The following is a 20,074-nucleotide window of genomic DNA, read 5'->3' on the forward strand; positions in this document are numbered from 1 at the left end:
TAGAGAAAATAGAATCTCCCCGGATGAGTTGCTTTTAGAATTTAAGATGATCTATATGAGACATCTACATACTTCCCCTTGAAGCAATGATTCAGCATTAGCTGACTCCGTGTGGTGGGACTTGATACAGAACCTACCTACCCCAAGAATCAAACGTGTTAGTATGATCTCACTTATGTAAGAGTATTTAAATTATACATCTTTTAGAGAGAGAAATTTTTGTCACTTTTTTTCCTGAGTCTGTATTTTAAAAATATTTCCACTACGTTTATATATTACTTGGGAAATAATGAAAAAAATTAAAATACCAAAACGATTGTTCTCATTCATACAACGTAACTCATTAACAAAATATGAACACAAACATAATCTTAAAGAATGGATATGTATCAATGTGTTTAAAATACACAGAAAATATACAGAATGTGTTCTTAACGGCATGCATGTAAGAAACATCATCACTGGTGTGTGTCTCGATCTTCTGTGGTTCTGTAACTTGCAGAAGTGATGTTCCAGCGTCTGCAGTAAGGAAAACGTGTGTGAGCGTCCCCAGGGCCGGACAGCATCCTCCGAGGCTTCCCCAGAAGGGGCGTAGGTGAAGGGCTGGTCTCAGAAGCCCCCGACCGGGTCCCCCTCCGCACCTCCGCAGAGGGTGCGCGCCCTCTCCCGCGGGTGCAGGGTCAGGCCAGGGCGGGACACCGCGCCCAGGCCCGAGCGGAGCCCTCCGGCCGTCAGGCCCCGCGGACCCCGGCGAGCGGCTCTGCGCGGACGCCGGGCAACCCCGCCCGCCCGGGGGCCCCCCCAGGAGCGGGCTCCTGCGCTCACGAGGGCCCGCGGGGGTCAGCCGGCCCAGGACTGAGAGGGTCAGCAGCACAGGAAGCACCGGACGGCCGGCCAGCCCCGCCACTGCGCAGGCGGTTGTGGAAGAGGCAGGGTTGAGCTTCCCAGCGGAGTGCGGCGGAGGGACGGGGCCTACACCCCGGGGAACGGTGCTCATACGGGGATACAGATGAGGCGGCGTGGCTGCCCTCGGAGGCGGGGCATGGGGAGGGGCCTGCGACCTGTGGCGGGGGAGGGGCTGTGCTCCAGGAGCGGGGCGGGGCTCTGAGGAGCCGGACGCGCAGGTGCAGCCGCCGGCCCCTCCACCGTCCGCGGCAGGAGGTAACCCGGGACCCGCTGTGCTCCTGCCCACGTGGTGTTTGGTTTCCAAACATTCGACATTTTAATCGCATTCGGGGGTAACGCAGGGGTTATTGAGCTCACATTCTCTGGAAACAGGACATTTGCTGGTCAAATTCTTGGCATAGTCCAGGTCATGGTTTTCTGGCACAATGGCTGAATTACTGTAGTGAAGGAGAACAGAAAATAGAAATTCACAGTATTTTTAGTAGCAGACCACTGCCTATGTCAATCAGCCTATTGCCAGAGTTCTAATTTAAGATACAGCTCAAAACCACACTCACACTACGAGGATATCAAAAATCAATAGTATTTTAGATGTTTCTTAGAACAGTAAGTAGTCCAACTAAAATGCTAAACATTACATGATTTACTACTTTAGTACTGATTTATAATTTAAGTATGAGGCGAAATAATTTCACCCATGAAATGACTGGAAAACAATTGAAATCCACTTATTCAGTTTGGTATGCTTTTGTTTCTTAGAAAAACCTATGGCTTAGGGAGTCTACATGAAAGGCTAAATAGAAATTTTTCCCAGTTAATATAGAGTTCCACACTGAACGGCAAATAGAGTTAATTTGGAAAGAACTTTCATGTTTTAATGTGCAGGTTGGTGGCTTACCTAGTTTCAGGGGTTTTTTTTTCCAAAATAATGTTTAGTGTGGTTAAAATACACATAACCTAAAATTTACCATATTAACCACATTTAAGTGTATAGTTCATTGCTACTAAGTAAATTCACAGTTACCCAATCACCACCAACCAGCTCCAGAACTCATAAGGCTGAAACTATATACCCATTAAACAGGAGCCCCCATTCCCTCCTCCCCACAAGCCCTGGCAACCACCATTATACTTACTGTTTCTAGGAATGTTACTACTCTGGGTACCTCATGTAAGTGGAATCATACAGTGTTTGTCCTTTGTGACTGCCTTATTTCACTTAGCATGATGTCCTGAAAGTTTATCCATGTTGTAGCAGTTGTCAGAATTTCCTCCTTTTTATTTCCCCCCAAATTTCAGTGTCTGTCTAGACCACCACATCTTGCTCATCCATTCATCTATCATGGACACTTGGGTTGCTTCCACCTTTTAGCTACTGTGAGTAATGTTGTGATTAACACGGAGGTACAATCTCTCTTCACGACCCTACTTTCAATTATTTTGTACCTCAATAGAGTAAAAGGCAAATTTAAAGAATGGGAGAAAATTTCCCTTATAAGGGATTAATACCCAGAATATACAGAGAACTCCCAAAACTCAGCAACAAAATCAAAACTAAACAAACAAAAGAAAAACCCAACCTGATTGACCAGGATTTGAATAGACATTTCTCCAAAAGAAGATTTAGAAACGGCCTATCACCACATTAAAGGATGCTCAAATCATCAATCATAGGGAAATATAAATAAAAATCACAATGAGCTACAACCTCACACCCATTGGATGTTTAGGTGGACTACTTACTCTTCTAAGAAACATCTAAGAATCATCCATCTTCCCACCAAAAGGGAAGTCTATCTGAAGATGATGGTTTGAACTGAGACTAGAGAAAAGGAGATACTCAGTCTTTTCTATTATTTTTCAACCAAAATTATCCTAAATGTACCAGGCCATAAACCAGATTTGGATTTTCTCAAAACTAATTAGCAAAGCATATAAAAAGCAAATTAATTAGGAATATTACATTGCTTATATATAAGGAAGTGTACATATATGTGTGTGTTTATGTCTATCTATGTATAGTTAAATAATTCTTTATGTAGTTATATATATGGTTTTATAGATATGTAACTGGTGTGTGTGTGTATATATACACACATATATATAAAACAAAAGAGGGACATAATTTCTTGAACCCAAGTGGAGACCAACAGAACATGTTATGTATGAATGGAATTGCATTTCTCAGAAATTTCTTTCACTAATTATTTATTTACTTATTTTAAAGTACCCACCGGTCTATCTGTTACCATGTAACACTTTGTCGGTCACAGTCATCCATTATTTCCAGGTTGTGTGTGAAGCCAAAAAGATTAATGAGGATCTCCTAGTATCCTTCTTTAACTCTCCCAGCCTGGCTGGACCTTTCCCCACTTTGTGATACCCACTGTGCTCCTTCCTTAGTGTCTTCAGGGTTTCACTTAACATAAAATTTTCTTAGTGTGTTATATTGTTAATTTCAATGACTGTTTTTGTGACAAGCAGAAAGACAAGTGAATTAGATTCGCATATTTTATAAGAAGGCCCAGTATTTTGTCTATTAATATTTTATGTTAAGTTCACTCAAATGAAAGATTGAGAGTGTTGTGAAGAGCAGGACTGAGAGGGCGTGTTTGCAGAGGCCATCCAAAAATATAACAAAAAGATGGATAAAAAGTTCCCTTGGAAAACTAAGAAAATAAACAAAGGGGGAAAACCAGGTAATTCAGCTCTCATACACTCCACATACACAAAGTAGTGGTGGCAGTACTTCAGAGGCAAGACTGTCTTACCTGTAGCATCAAGTATCACGAAATTAAGTAAAGGGAGGGAAATAGGACTTTGTAAGGCTCCAGCCTAGTTGCCCTGCTAACTAAGTCCCTCGTGACTCCAGACAGGATAGACGGTTCTATGTTAGCTATTCCAGAATCAGCTAAGCCTTGAAGTCCTTTATAAACTTAAGAAGGAAATACATGATGTAAATGAATATATTGCTGCAAGGTGAAATACTTTTATTTCCAGCTGGTTAAAATAACGTTTTCAATGGCTCCAATATATATATATATATATATATATATATATGTATATATATATATATATATATATATTACTTGTAGAAGACATAAAGATGCAAGGCCTGAAGGTGCACCTCCCAGGTCTGCTGGGAGAGGTCATAAAGGGGCATTCACGAAGGCTCAGCAGGGGAAGTTCTGGATTGGGGAGATGTACTGAGCATTGGCATTACTCAGATCCCCCCAGTGATATTACCCATGAGGCCATTCTTTGAATTTTCTTTTCTCTTTTTCTCTGCAAAGAATCATGACAGGCCAAAATTAAGTCACTTCTGCTTTCAGAGACTACGTACGGTCCATTACTTCCCTCAACAGTATACATGTCATGTGTGTACAAATGAGTTTTTTCATTAAGTGGACCACTTAATGGTGGTAGCTTTCAAGAAAACTGACATTTGTAAGGTTACTTTTAGGTACTTAAATGAGGGTTTCTTGCCTTCAGTGAGTTAAATGTTTGGTCAGAAGAGACACAGATGTAAGAATGGCAGGTATAAATTTGTAAGAAATAGTATCTAATTTCAAGGGAATACTGAAGAGAGATTTTTTTTACAGCATTTGAGAATACTAATAGGAAGTGTTACAGTGTTCTGAGACTTTAATAGAAAAATCTTGAGGTTCAAAGAATTTATTAATGAAAGTTTTCACACAGCTTCTAAATTAAAAAAGGGTTTCCCTGAAGAAAACCAACACCAATATGTAATTTAGATCCCACTTGGAAAGGAACTTAAAATCATGCACCAAATAAATTATCTGAAATACTAAGTCCCTAGCACAGAGTGGAACAGTTATCAGGAAAACAGCTCTAGGATAGTCCAAATTTTGACTTGTTCCAACATGCTAACAGTAAACTATTAGAAAACAAAATAGTAAAAATGGCATTTACACTAGATTATAAATAGCACAGACTTAGGAATAAATATAACAAATGTACAGTACATCTATGAATTTATGACCCTGGTCAGTGACTGTTGCAGTTTAAGATAATACATTATTTGTATATTTATATTTACCCTTTATATTCTGTGTTCTCTATGTTGCATACTTTTCTCATTTCATTTTGCTTCATAATCATAACGGTGAAAATTACACAAAAGGGCAGAAGAATGAGGAAACTCAGAATAAGCCAGTTGTTCTTTTGTGCATTGTAGCCTTTTTTAATAAAAATTGTATCTAGAAATGAAACATAGAATTCAGTGGATATTCACTGAGTATTTCAAGTGTGTTTCTTTCACTTTAATCATATATTTGCATAAATACCCATAAAAACATAATCGAAACTTCAATATGCTGCAAACTCTTATGGGGGAGATAGAACCATACCTAAGCCCATGACCCAAAATGACAATGGTACGTTTTTCATAGATCTCCTGTTTGTCTTTTACGCATATTAATTTTATGGTATTGTATACATGTCTTGAGTTTTGCTTACCACATTCAGCTTATTTATAACATCAGTATTTTGAAGGGTAATACATTAACAGGACTTAAGTTAAAAACTGAGAAGGGAATGGACTGTGGGAAAACCCCCATCCCTCTCCCGCCAAATTCACAGTTTCCCTCCTTAAAGGAAACCAACGGAGAGCGACGGCAAAGCTCGCGGTTTTCACCTCTTGCCGCGTCCTGGCTGAACTGCCGCGGTGACAGAGCTGGGCCTGCGGAGACGGGGCGGCCGCAGGGCAGGAAGCCACGGACTCACTCCTGCTAACTGAAGTGGTTTTCATGAGGAAACAACTTTTTAGTGTGGCTTTGGTTGGTTTCCATAGAACTGAAGTGGTTCGTTTGACAGGTGGCCCGTCCTTTCGGCGGCTTTTGGAGGAGAGGTTTTCCTGATCTCCTCCCTCTACATTGCAGGATAACAGAAGTCCAGCTCAAGCTGCTCTAAAACTTTTTTCTACACTATTGATTTTCAGAAGCCTGATTATGATTTTCTTAGGCGTAAAGTTCTTTATATCTATCTAGCTTGAGGTCCACTTAGCTTCTTGTAACTGAACGTTGGTGTTTTCCATCTTGTTTAGGAAATTTGGGGTCATTGTTTCTTCAAGTGTCTTTCCTGCGCATTCTTTGTCCTTTTCATCTGAATCACCCATTACACGGTAGGCAAGAATGGTTAATACTGACTTAAAGACACAGTGCTGAGTCTTATGCATGTATGTCCCTTATCTCAAGGGTCATAGTCCTATACTATTTATTATCTGGTAACAAATACCTCATCTAATTCTCTAGTGTTATTCTGTCATGGCCAGAAACAGAAGGCCTTGGGACTACTCCTTTTTATTATCTTTCTCTCAAGAATCAGCAATAATCTAGAAATTATGTCCCTGAAATTATACCCAAATCTCTTATGCCACATAAAGAAGGTATACATTTTTACCATCTCACAAATTTCTTTAATTAATTATAAGTGAATTATAATCTAAGGATTACCAATCCCTGACATCCCTACTTAGTTGAAACTATTATCAGACACCCGTGGATTCCTGTAGACATCTTCACGTGGGTTCTTCTACATGTGACCTAGATGCTGTCTATTCAAAGTCAAATTCAATGACTTCATGCTTTGTCTATCCTGATCCTTTTATGAAAACATGGTTAAACCATCATTATCCATTCTGGTGCTTGTGCCAGACACAACTGATCATCATGCCTTATTTCTTATTGCTAACAAATATTTGATATTATGTGATGACTTATTTATCTTCTCTTTCAGCTTACTTCAAGCTTTTATAATCAAACATAGTGCTAAGTAATTTACCTTCATTCCTCATGTTATGAAAACTGCTCTTCACTTTTTTGCTTGAAAAGACTTTCTGAATTGTGGATATCAATATTATTGCCTTCCCTGACACTTAACAACATGCTGTGGAGGTAATGTATTAATGATGATTGAATGATTTAATTAGTGGATATGCTCTGGCACTTACCTTCATTCATGGGAACAAGAGAGAGTATAAACATGGACTTCATCAGTCAAAATATGATTTGCTACTCTTTCTATTTATACTTTGCCATGTCTTTTCCAAATTTCATTCAAAATGAACACTTTATCCTATAGTTGCTTCCTACAAGGTTTTTAATAATATGGGATGCAAATCACTTGTGTAGTGTCATTCTTCCATATTTGGATTTGTTTTGCATTCATGCTATTACCTGTATAATACTTACATATTTATATATAAAAATTTATAATTTTATATAAAAAATTTAAAGTTTTTTGAGTACTCTAACTTGTTTAACTAAGTTGACTGAAACTGAATGTCTCAGAAAATCTCATCACAAACATTGTGTCACACTAATTTGATTGAGGCCACTATTCAAGATAACTCTTACAATTACACAGATCATAAAATTTGACTTGGCAGTATATTTCTTCAGTTATTTCATAAAATGACATTCTGTGTGGTTTAAAAAATTTAATTTCTTCTTACTAGATTTCTGAACATTTCCATCATCAATACTTCCCCCTGGTGAACCAATCTGGAATTCACAGTCTGGAGGCCTATAGCCCGGAAAGCAATGACAATTACCTAAGTTATTACATATCTGAAACAGAAAAACACATAATTACTATAAATCATGTTAGTCTTTACCTCTTACATATAAATACCTAAATTATAAAGAATAAAAATCACTATTTTTCTAGGTTTAATAATACTGTAAATATGAAAAAGGGGTTAGAAAAATTAGTGAAAATTTTGACAATATAATAATGAATGACAAAAATCACTACATACATGATAGCATATTTCCGACCCCATTATATTGACTGTTTTTGATAATTACTTTGTCTTCCCCAATCATCTTTTAACAAATAGGAGTCATTAAATTACGACCATCATATTCACAGAGGAGGGCACGTCATTGGGTGAATTTAGAATTTTTCACAAATATCACACATTCTATATGATCTCACATGTGGAATTATAAAAAAAAACATGCTCATAAAACCAAAAGTTTCTGTGATGACTGCCCTTGTACTGTTCACCATGTAACTTATTCACTATGTAAGAATTTGTTCCCCATGTAAGAACTTGTTCATTATGCTTCAGAAGATTGGAGACTGACGAAAATTAGGCTTGGGGTGGATTAATGTTTGTGCATTGAGCATTGACTCCCCTATACAGAATTTTATTGTTGTTAACAACCATTTGATCAATAAATATGAGAGATGCCCTCACAAAAAGAAAAAAAAAGTACACACTTCCAATTGTAAAATAAATAAGTAACCAGGATGTGATGTATAGCATAAGGAATATAATAAAAATATTGTAACAACTTGGTATGGTGATAGCTGGTACCTAGAATTATCATGTATATAAATGTTGAATCACTGTGTTGTACACCTGAAACTAATGTAATACTGTGTGTCAACTACCCTTCAATAAAAAATAATTATCTACAAAAAAAAAAACATGCTCATAGATACAAAGAACAGATTGGTGGTTGCAGAGGCAGGAGATGGGGATGGGCAAAATGGCTGAAGGGGGGTCAAAAGGTACAAACTTCCAATTATAAAATAAATAAGTCATGAGATGTAATGTACAGCATAGTGAGACTGTAGGTAATGATATTGTACTGCATTTTTGAAATTTGCTGAGAAAGTAGATCTTAAAAGTCCTCATCACAAGAAAAAAAAAGGTGTAACTGTGTGGTGATGGATTTAACTAGACTTACTGTGGTGACCACTTTGCAATATATACAGATATTGCATCACTGTGTTGTACACCTGAAACGAATATTATGCTATGTGTCAGTAACATCTCCATAAAAATGGAAAGGGCCGAGAAGGAGTAAAGCTAAGAATACAAAGAGAAGAGGGGGAAGCCAAAGGAGAAAAGGAAAAGCAAATAAAAGAGAGTAGAAAAGAGACAATGTTGAGGGAGAAAAAGGAAGAAGAGAACAAAGGGAAAGAAGAGAGTAAATTGGGGGTTTAGAGAACAACAGGATTTATTTTGTGAGTTTTTGCCTGTGTTTTGGGGGTAGAAGGTGGCAGATGAGAGGCTCCAGCATAAAATGACATGAAAGAAAATTGTGAAGAAGAGGCAAAAGGAACGTGGGAAGTGTTCCCTGGGTTGTGACGTGTATCCCCTTTCTTGGTTTCCAGGGACGGAATGTTTTTATTACTTTTGTTCATTTGAACATGACCCTCTCTAAGGTTTAGTTTTATTTTGAAATACACAGAAATTTCTGTCTTAGTTAGAAATGCACAAATTAACATGGCATACTACATTGGAGAAATACATTTAAAAAGAGTGAGGAGCTAAAAGTATTCCTGCTAAGATCAAGAACAAGGAAGTGATGTTTCCTCCTTCCATTCCTGTTCAATATTATACTAGAAGTCCTAATTAATGCAATAAGGTAAGAGCAGGAAATAAAAGATGCAAAAATTGGGAAGAAATAAAATTGTCTTTGTTCTCAGATGACATGACAGCCTATGAAAACAATACCAAAGAATCAACCAAAAAGCTACAAGAACCAGTAAGTGATTACACGAGGCTGCACGATGAAAGGTCAAAACACAAAAGTCAATTGCCCATCTATACACAATACAAAATTGGAACTGGAAATTAAAAATACAACACCATTTACATGAGCACCAAAAAAAGAAATACGTGGTTATAAATTGAACAAAATATGTCCACAGTCCATATGAGGAAAACTGCAAAAGTCCAATGAAGGAAACTCAAAGATCTTTATAAATACAAGATATTCTAGCTACATGGATATGATGACTCAATATTGTCAGGATGTCAGTTCTTCCCAATGTGATCTATAAAGTCAACACAATTCCATTCAAAATCCCAGTTAGTTATTTTTCAGATATTGACAAACTGATAAGGCAAACTCATGTTTACATGGATGGGCAAAAGGCCCAGAATGGCCAGCAGAATACTAAACAAAAACAAGATCACTTCGGCAACTTGACAGGAATACTTACTATAAAGCTGTAATAATTAAGAAAGTATAGTATGAGCACAGGAATAGACAAACACATCAATGCAACAGCATAGAGAGACCAGAGTTAGACCCGCGTAGACAGCGTCAACTGATCTTTGATAATGGAGCAAAGGCAATTCAATGGAGAGACGATGATCTTCCTTTTAGTGTTGGATATTCATGTGCAAAAAAAAATGATGACTTTCATGAAAATTAGCTCAAAATGGATCATAGAGCTAAATGTCAAATACAAAGCTATACAACTCCTAGAAGGTAACCTAAGAGAAAATCTAGTCGCCTTGGGTTTGCAGATGACTTTTTAGATATAGCACAAAAAGCATATTCTATGAAAGAAAGACATGGAATTAACCAAAATTAAATACTTTTACTCTGTTAAAGACACTGTTCAGAGAATGAAACAACAGCCACAGACTGGGAAAAAATATTTTAGGCAGATATGTCCAACACATAAAGGTCTGGTCCAAAATATGCAAAGAACTCTTAAAACCCAACAATAAGAAAACAAACAACCCAATATTTTTTAATGGGCAGAAGATCAGAACAGACACCATACCAAAGAAGATGAAGGGCAAGGAAGCATAAGAAAAAATGGCAAATAAGCATAAGAAAAGATGCTCAACATCATATGTCATTATGGATTTACAAATTTAAACACCAATGAGTTACCACTACCCAATAATCAGAATGGGTTAAATCCAAAACACCAAAAACACCAAACACTGGTGAGGATGTGGAACAAGAATTTAATTCCTTGTTCGTTGGGAATGCAAAAGGATACAACTACTTTATAAGTAATTTCTTAAAAAAATAAACATGCCATAACCATATAATCCAGTGATTGGGCTTCCTGGTATTTAACCAAGTGAGTTGATAACTTATGTACACACAAAAACTTGCACATGAATGTTTATAGTGCCTGTATTCATGATTGTAAAGGTTATAAGAAACCAAAATTGATAAATAGGCTATGGTACGTCATGCAATGGAATATTATTCCATGATAAAAGGAAGCTATGAAGCCACAAAAATATATACGTACACACACATACACACACTGTATGATTCCAACTCTGTGACATTTTGGAAAAGGCAAAACTATGGAAACAGTGAAAAGATCTTTGGTTGCTAGAAGCTTGTGGGGAAGGAGGAAGGGTTGACTGAAGCACGGGATTTTTAGGGCACTGTAACTATCTTGTATGATACTGTAATGATGGAACCATGTTATATTTCATAATATATATAATGTATAAAAGAGTTAACTGCAATGTAAACCATGGACTTTAGTTAATAATATTTTTAGACATTGGCTCACAAATTGTAACAAATGTGCCACACTAAGCAGGCATGGGGAGAGGGAGTGAGGGAACAATGGTAGCTCTTTGTGCTTTTCACTTATTTTTCTGTAATCTGAATGGCTTTAAAAATGTATATTAATTGTTTTTAAAAATAACTAATAAAGAAACATCCTTTCAACTCATTTTACATTAAGTATAAGATATAAAACTTAAAAATTAGTCTCATTCATAAAATAGGAATTAATATATCAAACAATATATTAAAAATTAAATTTTAAAAAGGCCATGGTTGATTTTATTCTGGAAATTAGTGGTTGGTTTGCAATTAAGAAATCAACAAATTTATTTGTACATTAACAGGTTGAAGGGGGAAATCATATGGTTAGATAAATCAATACAGAAAAGTCTGATAAAATTTAACATCTATTCATGATAAAATAACAGCAAATTAGTCATGTCAATTATTTTAACTGAATAAGTACTATCTTGCCAAAAAAAAATCCTGCAAATATTATACTAAAATGTGAAATGTTGAAACCTTTGTCTTTAACAATAGAGATCACACAGGAATCTCCACCACTTATAGTCAATCATGAAATAAATTTTCAATATACTCTGTTGTGCCTAACTTTTTGGTATTGATACTTAGATTATTAATTTTTGGATTACTAAAAAGATGATCAATTGCTAGGGAGACTGATGAAGAGAAAAATACACACACCCAAAAGAGTTGAAAATATGTCCACGCCAAAACCTGCACATGGAGCCCAGTTTGAAAAAGACAGATGCACCCCTATGTTTATCGCAGCACTATTTACAATAGCCAAAAAATGGAAGCAACCTAAGTGTCCATCAGTAGATGAATGGATAAAGAAGACGTGGTACATATACACAATGGAATATTATTCAGCCATAAGAAGAAAACAAATCCTACCATTTGCAACAACATGGATGGAGCTAGAGGGTATTATGCTCAGTGAAATAAGCCAGGCAGAGAAAGACAAGTATCAAATGATTTCACTCATATGTGGAGTATAACAACAAAGAAAAACTGAAGGAACAAAACAGCAGCAGAATCACAGAACCCAAGAATGGACTAACAGTTACCAAAGGGAAAGGGACTGGGGAGGATGGGTGGGAAGAGAGGGATAAGGGTGGGGAAAAATAAAGGGGGCATTACGATTAGCATGTATAATGTGGGGGGAGGCATGGGGAGGGCTGTGCAACACAGAGAAGACAAGTAGTGATTCTACAACATCTTACTATGCTGATGGACAGTACTGTAATGGGGTTTGTCGGGGGGACTTGGTGAAGGGGGGACCCTAGTAAACATAATGTTCTTTGTGTAATTGTAGATTAATGATAACAACAACAACAACAAAAACCTGCACATGGGTATTTAAGAAGCTTTACTGATAACAGCAAATACTTGATAGTAACCAGAATGTCTTTTAGTAGCTGAATGAATAAACTGTGGTATATCCAGATAATGGAATATTATTTAGCACTAAAAAGAAATGAGCTACCAAACCATTAAAAGGCATGAAGGAACGTTACATGCATGTTATTAAGGGAAAGAAACCACTCTGAATAGGTGACATACTGCTTATTTTCAAGTCTATGACATTCTGGAAAAGGCAAAACTATGGACATGGTAAAAAGATCAGTGGTTGTCATAGGTTGAGTGAGGAGGGGAGATGAGTGGAGAAGCACAAAGGATTTTTAGGCTGGGAAAAATACTCTGTATGATATCATCATGATGGATACATGTCACTATACATTTGTCCAAACCCACAGAATGTGCAACACCAAGAGTGACTCTAAGGTAATCTATGGACCTTGGGCCATAATGGTGCATCAGTGCAGGCTCATCGTTTATAACAAATGCACCATTTTGGTGCAGGATGTTGGTAATGCTGTAGGTTATGCATGTGTGGGAGCAAGAGATATATGGGAAGACTGGACTTCCCAATTTTGCTGTGAACCCAAAACTGTTCTAAAAAATAGGAAATCTTATTAATAAATAAAAGTATATCACAAATAAAGAAAGAATACTTGAACAACTGCCAAAATTTCATAATGGAGATTTCTGAACAATTACATGCTCATAAAACTGAACTGGAATTGTAAATGAAGGAGTTATAAATAAATTCCATGCACTGTCAGTGATAGAGTTGACTATCTGTTGAGATATCACTGGGAAGAAAACAGAGATTCTCTTGGATTTATTTAGATTTTACTTGATTAAGTACTTTTTTTATTTTTTATTTTTTATTTTGGTATAATTAATCTACAGTGAGTGACATTATGGTTACTACACTCCCCCCATCATCAAGTCCCCCCAACACCCCATTACAGTCCCTGTCCATCAGCGTAGTGAGGTGTTATAGAATCACTACTTCTCTTCTCTGTGTTGTAAAGCCCTCCTCGGGCCCTCCATCCCCTACATTATGTCTGCTAATCGTAATGCCCCTTTTCCCCCCTTGTCCCTCCCTTCCCACCCCCCCTCCCCAGTCCCTTTCCCTTGGGTAACTGTTAGTCCATTCTTGGGTTCTGTGAGTCTGCTGCTGCTTTGTTCCTTCAGTTTTTTCTTTGTCCTTATATATTTCTTTTAAATAGTTTTCCTTCTTAAACATTTTAATCATGAAATGTAACATCGTAGAGAAAATTTAAGAATGAATATAGAAGTTTTATTTATTTCTTTTATGTGTGTCATATTTCATGGTAAAAAGTTTTATCAAAAGGAGAAACATCCAAAAAGTCTTAAGTAAAAATAAAACAGGAATACAAATAGTAATAAATTAAGAAAACAAATTTGTATTCAATAAAACAAAGTATCAATAATCTACAATCTCTAACTCTGAGATGTTATAAAATACATTAAGGCTGAAGACTTAAAACAGATGATTGAACAAGAAAGAAAAAGACCAGGCCAATAACTGTTACAGAAAGTAAAAATAAAAAGTGTAGCTATTTTGTTTGCTGAATTTAAAGATGATAACATTGACATTAAGGAACACATTAACATAAAGGATAACATCAGTGTGTTAGTATTAAGATAAAGCCCACAGAACACTGAAGGCAATGCTGAGATATTTTACATAGTCTCGCTCCAATCAGTTTAAAAATTATAAAGTTGAATACTAGTAAATTTGGTGAATTTGGGATCAGTCTTATGTTGACTGCAGTATACACTGATTTTCTTTTAGGAAAATAAGGAAAAAAAAGCAAAATTATAAATGTGAAGATATGAAAATGACATGTAAAAGTAACAAAAAATTTGTATTACCAGACAAAAACAGAGAAGCAGTTGAGAGGAAACAAAAAGTTCTTTTGCATGAGGATACACTGCCTATTAGAAACCTCTTCATAAGAACAATCAGAAAATTCTCTACCATGTCAACATTTTTTAAGTATACTCTCTGTAAATTATTATGTAGCCATACATTTTAATTATGAAGAATATGAGGAATGATAAAATATGTTCAGGTATCTAGGTAAAATGTGTGTTTATTGGCATAAGAAAAGAATAAATGTTTTTCATTTAAACATGTTCCTAATCGTAAGTTGTTCTAATTCATTTTTACTAATTTATAAATTCAACACATATAGTACAAGTCATTTAATAGTGTTTGAATTAGCTCAGCTGACTTTCTTTATATTAGCTATTTTTAGGCAAGGTCAGTTTAAAGGTAACCTAGATTTGCAATTCTTCCAAACAGAATACATTTTTACTTTGAATTGCCCACAAAATAACTTGCAATTTAGAGCTACAAAAAAAAAAATTACCCCATTCCCTTTGCATTTTGTAGTGGCATTACAGTTATATCCCATTAAATGAACTTCCTTGCAGGTTTTACTTACACAATACTATAATAAAACAAACATAATATTTCATAGTCATTCACAAATTTGATGTAATATAAGAATTATGTTTTATATATGTAGATATATGAGATTAGTCAAGTAGAGACTTTTGATTCCATATTACTCTGACTCTGCAAGTCCAATACAAAATTCTAAACAATAAATTTAAGAAAAAAATCTGAGGATGTTCACCTTGACATAGTTTATGTAATGATATCATATAATTTGTTTTGACACCTACAATTGGGAATTGAATTGAGAATGTCCATTGGGAGTTTTCTATATTATGTTAATGTTCTGCTGTGAATAATTGGTTAGATTAATGTTAATGATTTGTCCCTTCAAAAATTAGAACATAATTCAGTAATTTTGTTTGGGTTTCAAATATAAGTAATATTTTGGATTGTACATTGTCATGAATCTTTATTATGATATTGATCAAAATAATCTGGCAAGAGAAAAGTTAACTGGTCACATTGACCAATGGATTAGATTAGGGAGCCCAGGTATAAAGCCTTGTAAATATGGTCAAATGATTTTCAATAAGGCTTCCAAGACTCTTCAATGGCATGGAACAGTCTCTTCAACAAATAGTACTGGGAAAACTAGATATCAAAAGAATGAACTTAGACCTTTATCTTACACCATATACAAAAATTAACTCAAAGTGATCAAAGACCCAAGCATAGGAGTTAAAACTATGAAACTCTTAGCAGACACAGGAAAAAGCTTCCTAACATTAATTTGGAAATGCTTTTTTTATATGATACCAAAATCACAGGTAACAAAAAAAGAACACATACTCTGGACTTAATCAAAATTAAAAAGGACACTATCAAGAGACTGAAAAGGCAACACACAGAATAGGAGAAATGATTAACAAATCATACATCTGATAAGGGATTAATATCCAGAATATATATAGAATTCCTAAATCTCAATAACAAAAACCAACACTCAAAAATAATGGCCAAAGGAGACAAAAATAGATATTTCTCCAAGGAAGATATAGGTATGGTCAAAAAGCACATGAAAAACAAACAGACAAAACAGAAATAGACTCATGAACACAGAGAACAAGCTGGTGGTTGTACAGGGAGGAGTTGGGAGATGGGCAAAATAGGTGAAGGGGATAAGGAGATACAAACTTCCAGTTTCATAAAAAAGAATGAATCTTGACATTTGTGACAACATGGATGGACCTTGAAGATATTATGATAGGTGACAATTCAGACAAAGACAGATGCCACTTGATTTCACTTATATGTGGAATCTAAAAAAACAAAACAAACAAATCAAACAAAACGCAGACTCATAGACACAGATGTTTTCTGTTTGATACGTGGTTGCCAAAGGTAAGCAGGGTTGAGGGGTACAAAATGGGTGAACAGGATCAAGAAGTACAAACTTCCAGTTATAAAATAAAGAAGGCACAGAGAAGTAATGTACAGCACAGGGAGTATAGTCAATAATATTGCATTAACTTTTACACTTACTTAATTACACTAAGATGTAATCACACTTACTGGGGTGATCATTTTATAGTGTACACAAATGTTGAGTTATTATGTTGTATACTGGAAACTAATGTGATATTTATGTCAATTATACTTCAACAAAAAAGATAAAAATAATTAACACACAGCATGACACTAAAAAGCTGGCTAATTGAGTCATCATGTCTAGTTTTTATTTTTAATTCAGAAGTAAGTGCTGAGTGCCATATACATGAAATACTCTTTAAATCTCAGATGCCTTATGTTTTCTGTAATGTGTGCACTCATACTTCCAGATTGAATAAGCCTCTGAGCCATTTTTGTTCTCCCTTGATTTTGTGACTACATGAATGTAAATGTTCATATGTATATATGCACATATCATAAGCTTGTACATCGCTGTAGCCATGCTTTCCTATTACAGACTTCTTGTTTGATTCTTCCAAACTTCTCACCCTGACATTTTGATTTACACATAAGCATATAATTTAAATAAAATGAAAGCTCAATTATGTTTATTTGGGAAGCATGGAATATTGCAAACTCTAAATTAGAATTCTGTACTTTAAAGCTGTTATAACTCAAAGATCTAAAAATGTCAGCTGTTAGTGGTATCTTGTGCTTAAAACACAGGCATTTTTTTCTCATGTAAGGAGTGATGACAAGTTAATTAAAAAATCAAAGTTACTGGATAATGGAGGCTTAGTTTATCTTTTTAATATCATATGGGAGATAAGCGGCAGCACCAGGTTCAAATCCACTCAGTGTGATTGTGATAGGCATCGTGAAATACATATCTGATAAAATTACATAATTTAACATGGCTAAATATAACTGAACATGTTCTGTTACCATTTGCGCACCACAAATAGTGCCATCAGCTACATAGGCATGACCTTTTAAATCTGATCTCACTAATGACCCTGTAGTTACAGAGAGACATTCGTGCCCTTGAATATATGAATAAACTGCAGATGAACATCATTTTTGTAAGTATTCTTTTTTTTTTTAGTAATAGTTTGAGTGTATTTTCTCTTTTTTTGTAGATAATTATTTTTTATTGAAGGGTAGTTGACACACAGTATTACATTACATTAGTTTCAGGTGTACAACATAGTGATTCAACATTTATATACATGACAATTCTAGGTACCAGCTATCACCATACCAAGCTGTTACAATATCTTGACTATATTCATTATGCTATACATTACATCCCGCTTACTTATATATTTTACCATTAGAAGTGTGTACTTTTTTTTTTTGAGGGCATCTCTAATATTTATTGATCAAATGGTTGTTAACAACAATAAAATTCTGTATAGGGGAGTCAATGCTCAATGCACAATCATTAATCCACCCCAAGCCTAATTTTCGTCAGTCTCCAATCTTCTGAGGCATAACAAACAAGTTCTTACATGGAGAACAAATTCTTACATAGTGAATAAGTTACATAGTGAACAGTACAAGGGCAGTCATCACAGAAACTTTCAGTTTTACTCATGCATTATGAATTATAAACAGTTCAAATATGAATACTCATTTGATTTTTATACCTGATTTATATGTGGATACAACATTTCTCTCTTTATTATTATAATTTTTAATAAAATGCTGAAGTGGTAGGTAGATACAAGATAAAGGTAGAAAACATAGTTTAGTGTTGTAAGAGAGCAAATGTAGATGATCAGGTGTGTGCCTGTAGACTATGTGTTAATCCAAGCTACACAAGGGCAATAAAACATCCACGGATGCAAAAGAATTCTCTCAGAACAGGGGGGGTGAGGTTCTAAGCCTCACCTCTGTTGATCCCCAATTTCTCACCTGATGACCCCCCTGCAACTGTGCCTGTCTTAGGTTGTTCCTCCCTTGAGGAATCTTACCCGTCTCTGGCTAACCAGTCATCTTCCGGGGCCATACAGGGAAATGTAAAGTTGGTAAGTGAGAGAGAAGCCTTATTGTTTGAAATGGTTAGCTTTTTATTTCTTTGCATATTTATGCCCTGTAGCTTCTATGCCCAGCATTTGTCTTGAGGTATCTTTACCACTTGGAAGAATTATGATACTCGGTAAATTTGATATGAGGCACGAATTCTATTTAAGGGTTGTAATTAGGAAGGAAGAAGAAAAGCTATAGAAGTACCAGGCGGCAGAAAACATGGGAAGATTGATTATTTCTTTGACATATCTTCTTGTAGAGTAACTTCAGCATGCATAGGTTTTAAGCTACTACTTAAATTGCGCACACACATTAACATAACAGGAGTATAGTTACATAACCAAAGCATACCTGTAATTACCAGCCATCTCCAGTGAAACCAAGAAAACCAGTTAGGCACCTTAGGCATTTGTGAAAACTTATCTATGATATGGTGGATATCGTCCAACTGAACTTGAACAGTCTGAGAGAAATCAGACAAATTAAAACAACCCATTCCTGGGGAATGTTCACATCCCTTATGTTCTTTTAACAGTAAATAGTCTGTAGTTGTAAGACTTTGGAGCGCTACAATTTGCACTTCTCCTAATTCTTGATTGAGTTCCAACAGTAAAGATCCAGTCAAATTTGTTGTTTTACTGTATGCACAGGCCAGCTTAGATATCTCCTTCCTCATTCCCATGGCAAGTCCAGGAACTGGTGGGGTGAGTGCATCTACAGCTGTAGCAGTGCGTGGATCTTTGCTGGGGTTTTTTGATGATCATCTTCTGGCATGAGTCTTCCCGAGAGTGCTGATGTTGGAAGTTCTTTTTCATATCGTATCTTAGTTCATTTTCGGGATAGCCCAATTAGGCTTTGATCCTCTGTATAAACACAAACAGACCCTTTGCCTACAATTTTATATGCCCTTGTGTAGAACTCATTGGAGGTTACCACACAGGAACTGCCGTTTTTTTTTTTTTTGGTATCACTAATCTACACTTACATGATGAATATTATGTTTACTAGGCTCTCCCCTATACCAGGTCCACCCTATAAACCCCTTTACAGTCACTGTCCATCAGTTTAGCAAAATGTTGTAGAATCCCTACTTGCCTTCTCTGTGTTGTACAGCCCTCCCTTTTCTCCTACCCCCCCATGCATGCTAATCTTAATACCCCCCTACTTCTCCCCCCCTTATCCCTCCCTACCCACCCACCCACCCCAGTCCCCTTCACTTTGGTACCTGTTAGTCCATTCTTGAGTTCTGTGATTCTGCTGCTGTTTTGTTCCTTCAGTTTTTCCTTTGTTCTTATATTCCACAGATAAGTGAAATCATTTGGTATTTCTCTTTCTCTACTTGGCTTGTTTCACTGAGCATAATACCCTCCAGCTCAATCCATGTTGCTTCAAATGGTTGGAATTGCCCTTTTCTTATGGCTGAGTAGTATTCCATTGTGTATATGTGCCACATATTCTTTATCCATTCATCTATCGATTGACATTTACGTTGCTTCCAATTCTTGGCTATTGTAAATAGTGCTGCGATAAACATAGGGGTGCACTGATCTTTCTCATACTTGATTGC

The 20,074-nt window shown here is 36.0% G+C and overlaps 1 protein-coding gene across 3 annotated transcripts; it reads right to left on the bottom strand.

Annotated features, from left to right (window-relative positions):
- LOC130684441 (disintegrin and metalloproteinase domain-containing protein 18-like) lies at positions 1-15,265 on the bottom strand. Of its 3 annotated transcripts, XM_057505201.1 has the most exons (5): positions 14,996-15,265; positions 7,382-7,496; positions 4,967-5,126; positions 1,264-1,343; positions 1-519 (listed from the first exon to the last, which is right to left on the bottom strand). In XM_057505201.1, exons 1-5 carry the CDS (start codon positions 15,038-15,040, stop codon positions 344-346), a joined length of 576 nt encoding a protein of 191 aa, XP_057361184.1. In that variant the 5' UTR covers positions 15,041-15,265; the 3' UTR covers positions 1-343. The 3 variants fall into 3 exon arrangements, with proteins under 3 accessions (XP_057361184.1, XP_057361185.1, XP_057361186.1); XM_057505202.1 differs by lacking the exons at positions 1,264-1,343; positions 4,967-5,126; positions 7,382-7,496; positions 14,996-15,265 and adding an exon at positions 826-1,257 and having other exon boundaries at positions 372-519; XM_057505203.1 differs by lacking the exons at positions 1,264-1,343; positions 4,967-5,126; positions 7,382-7,496; positions 14,996-15,265 and adding an exon at positions 642-1,257 and having other exon boundaries at positions 372-519.
- Between the last annotated feature and the right edge of the window lie 4,809 nt (positions 15,266-20,074).

This window comes from Manis pentadactyla, chromosome 7, assembly GCF_030020395.1.
Source record: "Manis pentadactyla isolate mManPen7 chromosome 7, mManPen7.hap1, whole genome shotgun sequence".
NCBI lineage: Eukaryota > Metazoa > Chordata > Mammalia > Pholidota > Manidae > Manis > Manis pentadactyla.